Source organism: Symphalangus syndactylus, chromosome 19 (assembly GCF_028878055.3).
Source record: "Symphalangus syndactylus isolate Jambi chromosome 19, NHGRI_mSymSyn1-v2.1_pri, whole genome shotgun sequence".
Taxonomy (NCBI): domain Eukaryota; kingdom Metazoa; phylum Chordata; class Mammalia; order Primates; family Hylobatidae; genus Symphalangus; species Symphalangus syndactylus.
The window spans coordinates 47,331,391-47,343,549 of record NC_072434.2 but is presented as its reverse complement, the minus strand read 5'-3'; the positions used below and the strand labels follow the sequence as shown (position 1 = coordinate 47,343,549).

General features: G+C 41.7%; 1 protein-coding gene across 5 annotated transcripts in view; it reads left to right on the top strand.

Annotated features, from left to right (window-relative positions):
* Positions 1-12,159, top strand: part of DNAJC6 (DnaJ heat shock protein family (Hsp40) member C6) — a 162,394-nt gene that overhangs the window by 48,751 nt on the left and 101,484 nt on the right. The window contains exon 2 of one of the 5 annotated variants that reach the window (XM_055233605.2): positions 6,443-6,668. The exons of the other annotated variants lie outside the window; for them this stretch is intronic. Coding sequence (XP_055089580.1) covers positions 6,476-6,668 — 193 coding nt within the window. The 5' untranslated portion in view covers positions 6,443-6,475. The remainder of the gene's footprint in view (positions 1-6,442; positions 6,669-12,159) is intronic. 5 annotated transcript variants of the gene reach the window in all.

The window sequence follows — 12,159 nt, the reverse complement described above, 5'->3', positions numbered from 1 at the left end:
GCTTCCATGTGCCTCATTTGATTCTTTCTTCTTTTTTTTCTTGAGACAGAGTCTCGCTCTGTCACCCAGGCTGGAGTGCAGTGGCATGATCTCGGCTCACTGCAACCTCTGCCTCCCAGGTTCAAGTGATTCTCCTGCTTCAGCCTCCTGAAGCCGTGCCACCACGCCCGGCTAATTTTTTGTTTGTTTGTTTTTTAGTAGAGACGGAGTTTCACCATGTTGGCCAGGCTGGTCTCCAACTCCTGACCTCAGGTGATCTGCCTGCCTCAGCCTCCCAAAGTGCAATTTCCATAAGTTGCCCAAACCATTTTCCACTGACCACACTTAGTAAGGCAGGTCAGATCTAAGGAATGACCTAAATATCCTTCAGCTTTCACTTTGATCAGTGGAATTGCCTCTTTAGGCTGCCGCAGTGGCCAAAGCATGATCAGAAAGATGGAGGTTTGAATCCTAACTGATGGTTGTGTAACCCTGGGCCAGTTACTTAACCTCTCCAAGTCTGCCTCAAAATAAGAACAAAATATTTAGATTTAAGGTAGGTAAGGCACCTGGCAAATGATAAATAATCAATGGCAGTTATTTTGTTACTATTAGAGCGTCAAGGAAACACAGGTTTCATGATATTGGGTTATCTTAAAAAAAAAAAAAAATGCCCTACCTGGGAAATTTGTCCTATTTTCTGGAAGACCCAGAACCCCATCAAGCACCAAGAACAGATATCCCAACTCCTAAGAAACATTGTAGGAATAGTTCAGATTTTCTTCTGTTAAATGTCATCCATCAGCTCACCCGATTTTTTCCAGCATACCTCCTCTTCTCTCTTGTGTGTTGCTTTATATGTCGCTCTTGATAGCTGCTACTATTTATGCATGCATTTCTACAGCAAAACCTTGATTAACTGGGACACAGTAAACTGTAGCACTTAAATGACTATGGTTTTCCCCTATGGACATCATTTGGAGGAGAGAGGGAAGTGACAACTAAAGTTTTGAGAACTGAAGAGAATCATGTAATTCAACATCTTCGATTTTACTGCTGAGAGAAGGAGAATGGATCAAGGCCGCCCTGCTGATTAAGAGCAGAGTCAGGAGAGGATTCTCAGTCTATTCTGCTTTCTCCTGGACTGTGGCCTAAAGACGTGTCTTTTGGCATCTCTCTTGGGGGTATTTCTCCTTAAGATTTTGCCACTACACTGCAGGTCTCAAACTCAAATGCCTGCAAGGGCTAACTGGTAGTAGGAATGAGTGGAGGAGGCTGAGTATTCTACATTGGGAAGTAGTAGTGAACTATGGCCCTCAGACTGGAGCCTATGTACCCTCTGTAAAGGCATCTAAACTAAAATGTTTTTCATTTTAAGAAGTACAGGACAGACAAAACATGTCTGGGAGTCAGAGATGGCTTGATGTTCCCCAGTTGGAGTGCCTTGCACTATGTGTATCTATAGGCCTTATTCAGTAAGGAGATAATCTGGATTATGGCCCTCAGGCACATTGCCAAAGTAAGTTTCAATACTGTGCACTGATTTATGTTTGTTAAAACAGAAAATTGAAGAGATGCATTTTAGAAACCTGATCATAATACATTTTGTAACAGAGAGAACAGAGTAGAAGCTCTGGCTTCATTTACTGTCTGCTTAGCCAAAACTCTTTGCAGTCCAATTAGCCAAATGAATTCAGATGTCACACTGTATAGGACATTCATAATTGGGAACACCAGGACCTCTTAGTATCAGAGATTGTCCCATAACATAGACATTCAAACATTTATAATCAGGACACACAGTGAGAAATACATTTATATCATTAGTGAGCAGAAACATACACACACTCATACATATCACACAAACCCAAAACAATATTTTAAGAAACAATATCTTACTGTGTTCCAAACTCTGATGTTTTCCAACCTATTTCATTTTTATGAAAATACTTTATAATTTACTCATCGGCTACAGCATATAGTTTAAATCACTGGACTAGGTAATGCCATGACAGTTTTGTTTATTCATTAATTCAGTAGATATTTACTCAATATCTAATGAGAGTGAGGTGCTCTTTGGAGTGTCCTGGGGGACACAAACATGAACAAAACATGGATTTTTGCCCTCAAAGAGTCCAAATCCAATAGGAAATACATACATGTGAATATTTAAAAACTCAGGGAAGGCCGGGTGCGGTGGCTCACGCCTGTAATCCCAGCACTTTGGGAGGCCGAGGTGGGCGGATCACAAGATCAGGAGATCGAGACCATCCTGGCTAACACAGTGAAACCCCGTCTCTACTAAAAATACAAAAAATTAGCCGTGCGAGGTGGCGGGCGCCTGTAGTCCCAGCTACCCGGGAGGCTGAGGCAGGAGAATGGCATGAACCCGGGAGGCAGAGCTTGCAGTGAGCCGAGATTGCGCCACTGCACTCCAGCCTGGGCGACAGCAAGACTCTGTCTCAAAAAAAAAAAAAAAAAAAAAACAAAACAAAAAAAAAACAAAACTCAGGGAAAATAATCAGTTCACATTTTACAAACTGCTTCTATGTTATCATATGTCATAATAACAACAAATCTCTTAGGTAAGCTGGGCAGATTTTAGCTTAATTTTACAGATGGGAAGTTGCATTTTTGAAAAAGTGGCATTTTAAAAAGAAGTGGAATGATAGTAATAATAGATAGCATAAGTTAAGCACTTATTATATGTTAGGAACTAATTTACTTCTTACTATAACCTTATTATGATGGCATTACTATAATCCTCACTTTACAGAGGAGAAAAGTGAGGCAGAGAGGTTAAGTAACTTGCCCAAAGTCATAGAGCCAAGAGTCATTGGAACTAAGAATCAATCATAGGCAACTTCAATTTTTTTTGTTTTTTGAGATGGAGTCTTGCTTTGTTGGCTTACTGCTAGCTCCACCTCCCGGGTTCAAGCGATTCTCCTGCCTCAGCCTCCTGAGTAGCTGGGACTACAGGGGCCTGCCACCACGCCTGGTTATTTTTTTGTATTTTTAGTAGATACAGGGTTTCACCGTGTTAGCCAGGATGGTCTCAATCTCCTCAATCTCGTGATCCGCCCACCTCAGCCTCCCAAAGTGCCAGGACCACAGGTGTGAGCCACTGCACCTGGCTGGCAACTTCAATCTTAATCAATGTATTATATTCCCTGGAAATGAAAATCATAGATCACAATCCTACATAGGTCATGGCATACTTACCTTGATCTCTTAGCCCACCCCAAAAGTGATGTGGCATCTGCTGTGATAGGACAGCATTTGGAATGGGGTGTGTATGAAGGGGATGGGGTGGAATAGAGCCTGGTTCCTCAATATTCCTCAGTGTCACTAATCTTCATCAAGTTAATAAAGCACCTGAAGGCAGCAAGAGAAAAGACAAAGGGAATGATTGCTCTCCCCAAAAGAGGGCATCTTATCCTTTGCTGTTGTCTCATGTATGATGTAGTATTTTTGAGATAAGTTATGAAGTAGTCTTGAGTTTGGAAAACCAAGAGTTAGGCTGTAAATGTTCACCTTGTGTTTGACCAGTGCCACCTCCCTTAAGCCCACATTCTCATTCAAAGTTACAAAGACAATTTTCCATTAGGATATCCCTGGAAAAAATAATATTTAGCCTTTATTGAGCTTTTCCCATGGGAAAAACTAGACTGTCAGGCACTGAGCGTAGAGCTGCACCCAAGACAGACCAATAATAGTAATAGAGAACAATTAAGTACTACTCTCTCAATCTCTCTCTCTCTCTCTCTCTCTATATATATATATATATGTTAGGTACTAATCTAATTCTTCTATATAATGATGGTACTCATATTATGCTTGTTTTATAGAGTAGAACAGTGAGATATTCATTGATACGTATATGAATTTGATCTTTAGCACAGTAAAGAAAATTTTAATGTTGAAATTGGTGCATATCCAAATTTAGACCCAAGCCCTAGTTTTTAGGCTGTTGTAAATTAACCTAGTTATTGTATTTTCCTGCCTTAATATGCTCCTTATATCTTCAATTTTATAGGATTATTAATAGTTATCCTGATTGACTTTATTTATATTAAGTATAAAGATAAAATTCTTATAGCCCATTCAGATTTTTCTTTACACTTGCAAACTCCAGAGATAGATATTGAAAAATACAAAGGCATATGTCTCATCTATAATTTCTTTCAGCAATATGTCTGCAAGTTGAAATTGAGCAAAAATAACTGAAAGTGCTCTTTTTGAAAATAATAATTTTCACTTTTCAAAAATGATCCTCTATTTATTTATTTATTTTTTTGAGACAGGGTCTCAGTCTGTCACTGAGGCTGGTTCTAAATTCTGTTAATCCAATGATTATAGTCCAGCGTTTGTCAGGGCACATGATGAACACTAGGTATTTACTGTCGCTGTGTGTCGGTAATGAATTAAAAGAAAAAGTACAGAGAAAGATTATTTAAGATGTTATGGGAAAAGATTTATTAGACTTTACAGAATTATTACTTTAGTCAAGTAACTAAAATAGTTCAGTCTGACAGATTTGGAAAATTGAAAGTATAAAAATTTGTTTTAAAATTTTTATTGCAGTTTTTCCTGCCACCATTCAGATTGATCTTGTTATAAATGAGCATTAACTCTGATTTGCAATTCAGGTCACACCATACCTTCATCAAAGAATGCAGTTGGGAAAGCAACTGGCCAGGAAGTTTAGGTTTCCCCAGAAGGACTGGAAGGATTTAGAAAACATTTCTTTGGACTTCTTCTGATTGATGCTCTTCCTACAAGAATCTGTGTTTGGGTGATCCTTGTACAGGAAAATGTCTCTTAGTCCAATTTATTTTATGTAGACCTGTGTAGAGCTAGAGCTTCCCGGAAACTTTCTGAGACCCAAATGACCTGGACTGAAGTCTCTTAGATGCTATTGTTTGATTTTGTGTCCTTAGGTGATTGAAATAAGGACAGCAAGAGAAAACCACGTAAGATGAGAAGAAAGCAAAGCTGGCTTTGTGTATGGGCTCAAGTACATTTTACATGCATGTACTTTTTTCTCGTTTTGGTGAGGAAACTCTGTCAAATGACTCTTGACGGGCGCCTCACTTAGTCCCTCCAAGTTTTAGTAGAGAAAATGATAATTTTTAACCAAGACTTACTTGATCTTGACCTAAGATGATGAGAATGAGCAATCCTTCTGAAATCTTATTATTTTAGGTGAAAATAAACATTTGATAATTACATTTTAAGACTTACCAGAGTTTATCCAGGTTTTGTTAAGGTCCACAACTTAAACAATGTCGGAGTCTTCTTTTAAGAATACACGATGACAAATACAAAATTAGGTACACAGCTTAATTAACTTCATGATAAATTCTCTTCTGATTATGAGTGACTGCTTTCTTTGGCCAGAATTATGAAAGAAAAATAAGGGGTGAGGCTAGAGGATGGGGAAAAAAAAATCCTTTTCTATCTTGCTTCCCAAGCAGGCCTTCAAGCTAGCTAACTGATACAGGCTTTCCTCCAGGTCCTAAGGTAAATGGTGGCGGATCTGAAAATGCGTCGGACTTAACCTTGCCCTTCTCCCTAGTTTATTCGCTCAACAAAGAGTTCTAAACAGTCACATCTGCTCTCTAGGCAGAACGGACGCTGCCTCCTAGTATTAGAATATCCAACTCTTTGATATCTCCCTTAGGGATCATCCCTATTCTGGAGAATGTGCAAAATATTGCTCTTCCTTTATATCCTAGCATAGATATATTCTGGCACTTAACATGCATTCTTTTTCTGTTGAATTGAGTTACAAGTCAGTTCTCTAGGACGGTTACCGTCCTGGTGGCTTTGGCGGAATCTTCCGGTGAAAATAGGCTAAGTTGCATGAAATGGGTGTGTCTGGATTTTACCACAAGACCCCTGGTCCTCAAAGCTTCGCAGGCCGAGATACCTCGCCCCTTTCTTCTCTGCCACACGCGTGCGAACACACCCTCCCAACCCTCGTCGTAGTAGTCCCCTCCCCCGACCACCCCGCCCTGTTTCCCGCCTTCAACCCCCCTCCTCACGAGCCTCCTCTCCCCTCCTACCTCCCTTTCCTTCCCTCCCCGCGGGCCAGCGGCTTTGGCGCTGCCCTGCTGCGCGGCGGGGCGACGCGGCGACACCTATAGGATTGCTTCCGGGCACTCCTCAGCCAGGAGGTGCTGGCCTGGGGCCCGGAGCTCGGCAGGGCCGGGCGGCTCCGCGGCGTTGGCCCAGAGGACGCGCGCCCCCGCCCGCCCGCGTCTCCTTCCCTCCCTCTCTCCTCCCGGCGCCCCGAGCCGAGCTCTGCCCAGGGCGGCGGCTTCGCCTCGCCCGGCGAAGCTTCTCTCCGGTGGCCGCTCCTTCTTTTCCCTCCTCTTTGCGTCATGTCGGGCACTTGATTTTTTTTTTTTAATTCCTTCTTCAGCCCTTTCCACCTTCCATCTCCCCCTTCGCTTCCCAGGTTGATTATTTTCTCTTTTCTCCGGGCTTGCCCATGAGCCTCCTCGGGAGCTACCGGAAAAAGACCAGCAACGATGGTTATGAATCTTTGCAGCTGGTGGACAGTAACGGGGACTTAAGTGCGGGAAGCGGCGGGGTTGGCGGCAAGCAGAGAGTGAACGCCGGGGCAGCGGCGCGGAGTCCCGCCCGACAGCCTCCGGACCGCGCCAGCACCATGGACAGCTCAGGTAGCGCTGCCCGCGGGGAGCGCAGCGCTGAGCCCCGCGCGGCCTCCGGAGCCTCCCAGTCGCCCGGCCCGAGGCCCCCCGTGGTCCCCCAGCCCCGGTTTGCGACAGAGCCGGGCTGGAGGCGAAGGCTTCTAATGCCACCTGGGTGTCGAGTCTCTAATTTCTCTCATCCAGGGAGCTAAGAAACGTTAGATCAGTCCTGAGGCCCAGAGACTGTAGTGAGCGCCTCCTAATCTCTCTAGACTGCTGAATACGGCAGCTGGGGGCGGGGAGGGGGAGGGAAGGAGGAGGGGAGGGGTGGAGAAGAGAGGGGAGCGGGTGGGGCGAAGAACGGCTTGGGAGGAGGGCTGGGAGAGGCAGCTGCTTTCACTGCCCAGCTGAATGAGGGGGAGAGGTGAAGAAGCATGTGCGTTTATTGTTTTTGCAGCATGCAGACGGTATTTATTCCAATTATTATTCTTGCAATGCTGATGCTATTTGCAATTCTGTAAAGCTCTGCCACATCTTAACTCAGCCGTCTGCTAAGGTTAATGTTACCTTTCTCCTGCAGTTTTTAACCTGGGATCTAGAGCTCTTTTACACAGCTTTTACTGTTTGCACAATGAAATTTATTTCATGCGTTGGCTTTGATCTTGTTTATCCTTTTGCATTGAGTGTACAGATTTCATAAACCTTTACATGTAGAGACAATGGAAATTCCTCTAAACTTTGTATCTGGGCTTGCAACTGTCTTTTATAAAACGTTTTGGCAAGTTAGAGTCCTCTCTTGGAACTACTGTTGGCATTTGCGATTTCAATAGCAAAACAGTCATTTAATATATCCATGTTGGACTAGGAGTATTATTATAGCTATTTGCTTACTTCTGCAGGGAACCAGGTTCGGAGAATTGTTTACAGAGATATTTATAATTGAAGTCCTCAGTGGTTGGTTCTACACTGGTAACTTTAATACTGGACAACTGAGGATTCCAGAGGAAAGATTCATATGGGGTCGTTTGAACAGTAATGAAATCAAACTGAATTTAAATGCCCTGCTTTGCAAACAAATGCTTGTTTATTTTAATTGTGTAATGGCTCTCCTTGGGCTATTATTTTCTATTTTCCTTGTCCCAAAGTGGGATGAAATATTGTCCACAGATGCTCAAATGTCCTGGGCTGAAAGCAAATTTTACTCATTCAAGCTCTTATTGAAGTTAACCAAGATATTGATGGGACATTCTCTTAGACCATTTTAAATAAAACTAAAATGATCCCCAGGGGATTGATGGTTTCAGGACTTTTTTTTTTTTTTTTTTTTTTTTGAGGCGGAGTCTCGCTCTGTTGCCCAGGCTGGAGTGCAGGGACGCGAACTCGGCAGACTGCAAACTCTGCTTCCCGGGTTCAAGCGATTCTCCTGCCTCAGCCTCCTGAGTAGCTGGGATTACAGGCGCCTGTCACCATGCCTGGCTAATTTTTGTACTTTTAGTAGAAACGGGGTTTCGCCATGTTGGCCAGGCTGGTCTTGAACTCCTGACCTCAGGTGATCCGCCCGCCTCGGCCTCCCAAAGTGCTGGGATTACAGGCATGAGCCACTGCGCCCAGGCAGGACTTTTTTTTATTGATGTTGTATGTGGTTATTCAATTTATGTTTTTTCAAATCTATGGTATATCAAAGTGTAATCCATCTTTTGACTGGATGTAAACTCCTTTAAATCTTAAAAAGATTCATGTTCTCTGAATGATGCCACCATAATAATGTTTACATGTAGTGAGCATGTAAACAATTGAAATGAAAACAAACACATTCCAAATGAGTGTGAAGGAGCCTCACTTCAGGAAAATGAAAGAAATATGAAATACATATGTTTTCCTTTTTCATAGGGATTATTATTTTAAGAGTTGAAATTGGTTTTTGAAATATGTTACATTGTAGAATAAGTTCAACATACATTTTCTGAGCCCAGCTATGTGCCAAGCACTGTGAGGGAATACAGTGGTGAATGAGATCCTTCCGGCCTCTAGGGGACTCTCAGTGGGGGCAGTAACTATAACACAGAGCAGCCTATGGTAAGTCCTGGATTTTTGAGGATTGTCTTTTTCACTAAATCAGACTTTTTTAATAGGTGGAGAGAAGAATAATGGATTGCTTTAATAACCTGTTGTGATGGGAAAGTGTTTCATTAAGAATATTGTTATCTCTAAAGTGCTATTGCCAGGAGTTGATTCTTAAACTTGATCAAAGTGGTGTGGTGTGAAGAGGCTGCAGGGATTCCTTTTCTCCTCCCCTTATCCACCATTCACTCCTATATTTTGTTAGGGGGATGTTGTGGCTTTGTTGTAGAAGTACAGGGTATCTTACGATGATTTTGATGCATATTTTCAACTGAGAATGATTTGTTTGGTTTGAATGAAGGATTGGACTCTGAGAGTAGGATTCTTTTACTAGTACAACTATATCTGTCTTGCCTAATTATAGTTCTTTCTTCTAAGATGCTCAAAGTGTGGCCTGTGCAGTGTAAATGTATCCATTTGTTTAGTATATCTAATTAAGTTCATGGATCATTTCTAAAGTGGCAGTAATCTGCCCATTTATTCAACTGATTGTACTGTGACATGCTGGATAGGATCAGTGGTTTATGAGACTTTTGCTCTGATAGAAATGTTAATGAGTGGAAAAAATATGTTGATATCTCACTACATAATTTAAAGCTTAGTCTTAATAATACCTTAAACTTGTAAGACTGTTTATAATAGAACACTTGGACAATTCTCTTATTTCATTTCCCCAGAATTTTATTAAATAGGTTGGGGAAGCAGCATGTGTCTGTGCTTGGAGACTTGGGATCAAACCTCTGCATTATTGTTACTCGCTGAAAAACCTAGTAACCTTTTTCTTTTCTTTTCTAGACAGATAGCTCTGTCACCCAGGCTGGAGTGCAGTGGTGCGATCTCAGCTCACTGCAACCTCCACCTCCCGGGTTCAGACAATTCTTGTGCTTCAGCCTCTCAAGTAGCTGGGATTACAGGCGTGCACCACCACACCCAGCTAATTTTTGTATTTTTAGTAGAGACGGGCTCTTGCCATGTTGGCCAGGCTGGTCTCGAACCCCTGGTCTCAAGTGATCTGCCCGCCTTGGCATCCCAAAGTGCTGTGATTACAGGGTCTTGCTCTGTTGCCCAGGCTGGAGTGCAGTGGTGCGATCATGGCTCACTGCAGTCTGGACCTCCTGGGCTCAAATGACCCTCCTGCCTCAGCCTCCTGAGTAGCTGGGACTACAGGTATGAACCACCACGCCTGGCTAATTTTTTTTTTTTTCTTTGTAGAGATGGGGTTTTTCGCCATGTTGCCCAGGCTGGTCTCAAACTCCTGGGCTCAAGCAATCTGCCCACCTCAGCCTCCCTCCCAAAGTGCTCGGATTACAGACATGAACCACCATGCTTGGCCTGTTCCCATTTATAAAAGTGGAATGATAAGAGCTGTTCTTACCGCAGAGCTTTAGTTGAGGCTGAAAACAATATAAAAATACATTTTCAGTTTTTCTTTACTTTGTATCTTGCCCTTTCAATTTATCATATGAAGAAACTTACTCTCAGAGGTGGTAGTAGACCTGTCAAGGTAGAATAGATAATGACAGCCAGACTTAGGTCTTCTTCTGACTCAAAGGTTTGAGTTTTTCCCCGTTGAACTAAACTTTTGGGTAGACACAATATCAACTGATTGTTGAAATGGAAACAATTTTATCTACTTTGATTTCCCCCGTTTTTAGATAAAAGAGGGACACATGTTCAGAGGAATGTAATGGCTTTCTAAGTCAACAGCCTCTCAAGTGGTAGATACCAGAGCAGTCTCCTAGCCAGATGTGACTTCCAGAGCTCTCTGCCTTCCCTGGCTCACTTTCTCTTCATTCAAATTATTCTCTAGACAAGGTTGTCATTTAAAGGTCATCCTGTCATATCTCAAAGGCACACTGCACTATCCCAATGTTGAAAACCCTCCGTTTCTCTTGTGTGCACCCCACTTTTCAGGGAAAGTAGAACCACAAAAGTAGAACTTCCAGTATTGAGCTGCTAAAGTGTTCCAATATTGGGCTTAATTTACCAAGTTCATAATGACAAACTGAAAAAGAGTAGTCCAATTAAAATCTGGAAACAGATATTAATACTTTTTAAAGAATAAGGATAATGATAGGTAAGGATTTCTCTCTTGATTCTCACTTTTTAGGCTTTTTTCTATATATTTAAATATATAGAAATTCACATATGTAAATAAACAAAAATATTGTATAAATTAAAAAAAAGAATAAGGATAATGAACAATGCTAAAATACCATGTAGTGTGAATCTGGTTGGAAAGAAAAATTACCTTTAACAAATTCTATTTAGTTAGTGTTTAAACACAGCATCCACATTTTGAACTGGGTTTCAACATTATGAGATATGTGTTTGGATGACTGTATACTTCATGGAAGTATAATAAACATATATGTACTAATAATCCTTTCTTAAGAATACCTGCCCATTGAATGGTCTTGTAGGTTGGAGGCAAAGTTGATTTATATAACTTATTTTTAATTTTTTTTTTATTTTTTGAGACGGAGGCTCACTTTGTTGCCCAGGCTAGAGTGCAGTGGCATGATCCTGGCTCACTGCAACCTCTGCCTCCTAGTTCAAGCAATTCCCCTGCCTCAGCCTCCTGAATAACTGGGATTACAGGCACCCACCACCAGCCAGGCTAGTTTTTGTATTTTTAGTAGAGACAGAGTTTCGCCATGTTGGCCAGTTTGGTCTTGGACTCCTGACCTCAGGTGATCCGCCCGCCTCAGCCTCCCAGAGTGGTGGGATTACAGGCGTGAACCACTGTGCCCAGCCAATTTATATAACTTATTTAATGTGTGATTATAGTTTGGATGTTTCTGGATAATCATTTAAAGATGCACCAGTTACTGGATTACAGAATAAGATACGTCAATCTGAGTTTCAAATTTCAAATGCTTGGAGACTGCCAGATTTCATAGATTTGAAAGGGGAATCCCTGGAACCAAATCTTAGAAAGTTGGCCAGGTAGCCAATGGTGGACACTTTCTGTGGTAGAGCTTTTGCTACTGGGGCAGTATCTTTGAACTGTTCTCATCAGTGCAGAGTTCTTTTTATTTGGGCAAAATCAGCCTTTCTGTTCTCTAGATACAAATTATATCTAATCCTTCTTTCACATGGTAGCCCTTAGACAACAGATTTTTGAGAACAGATACTAATTTTCTCTTAGACTTAATTTTCCTCTTTTCTAGGCCAATCAAGCCTAAGTTCCACACCCTTTTTTCTCTATATAAAATGATTTCCATATAATTATCCTAAGCTTTGAGAATAATGTTTTTTTTTTATTTTGCACAACAGGGGTTTTCACCAATTTTTATTATAAAAGGTTAAAAAAGAATTAAAGATTACAGAAAGGAATAAAATGAGAAAAGTTAAGTATGCTCTCCCCTCCCTAATCATTTAGGTCCTTGCCTCAGAG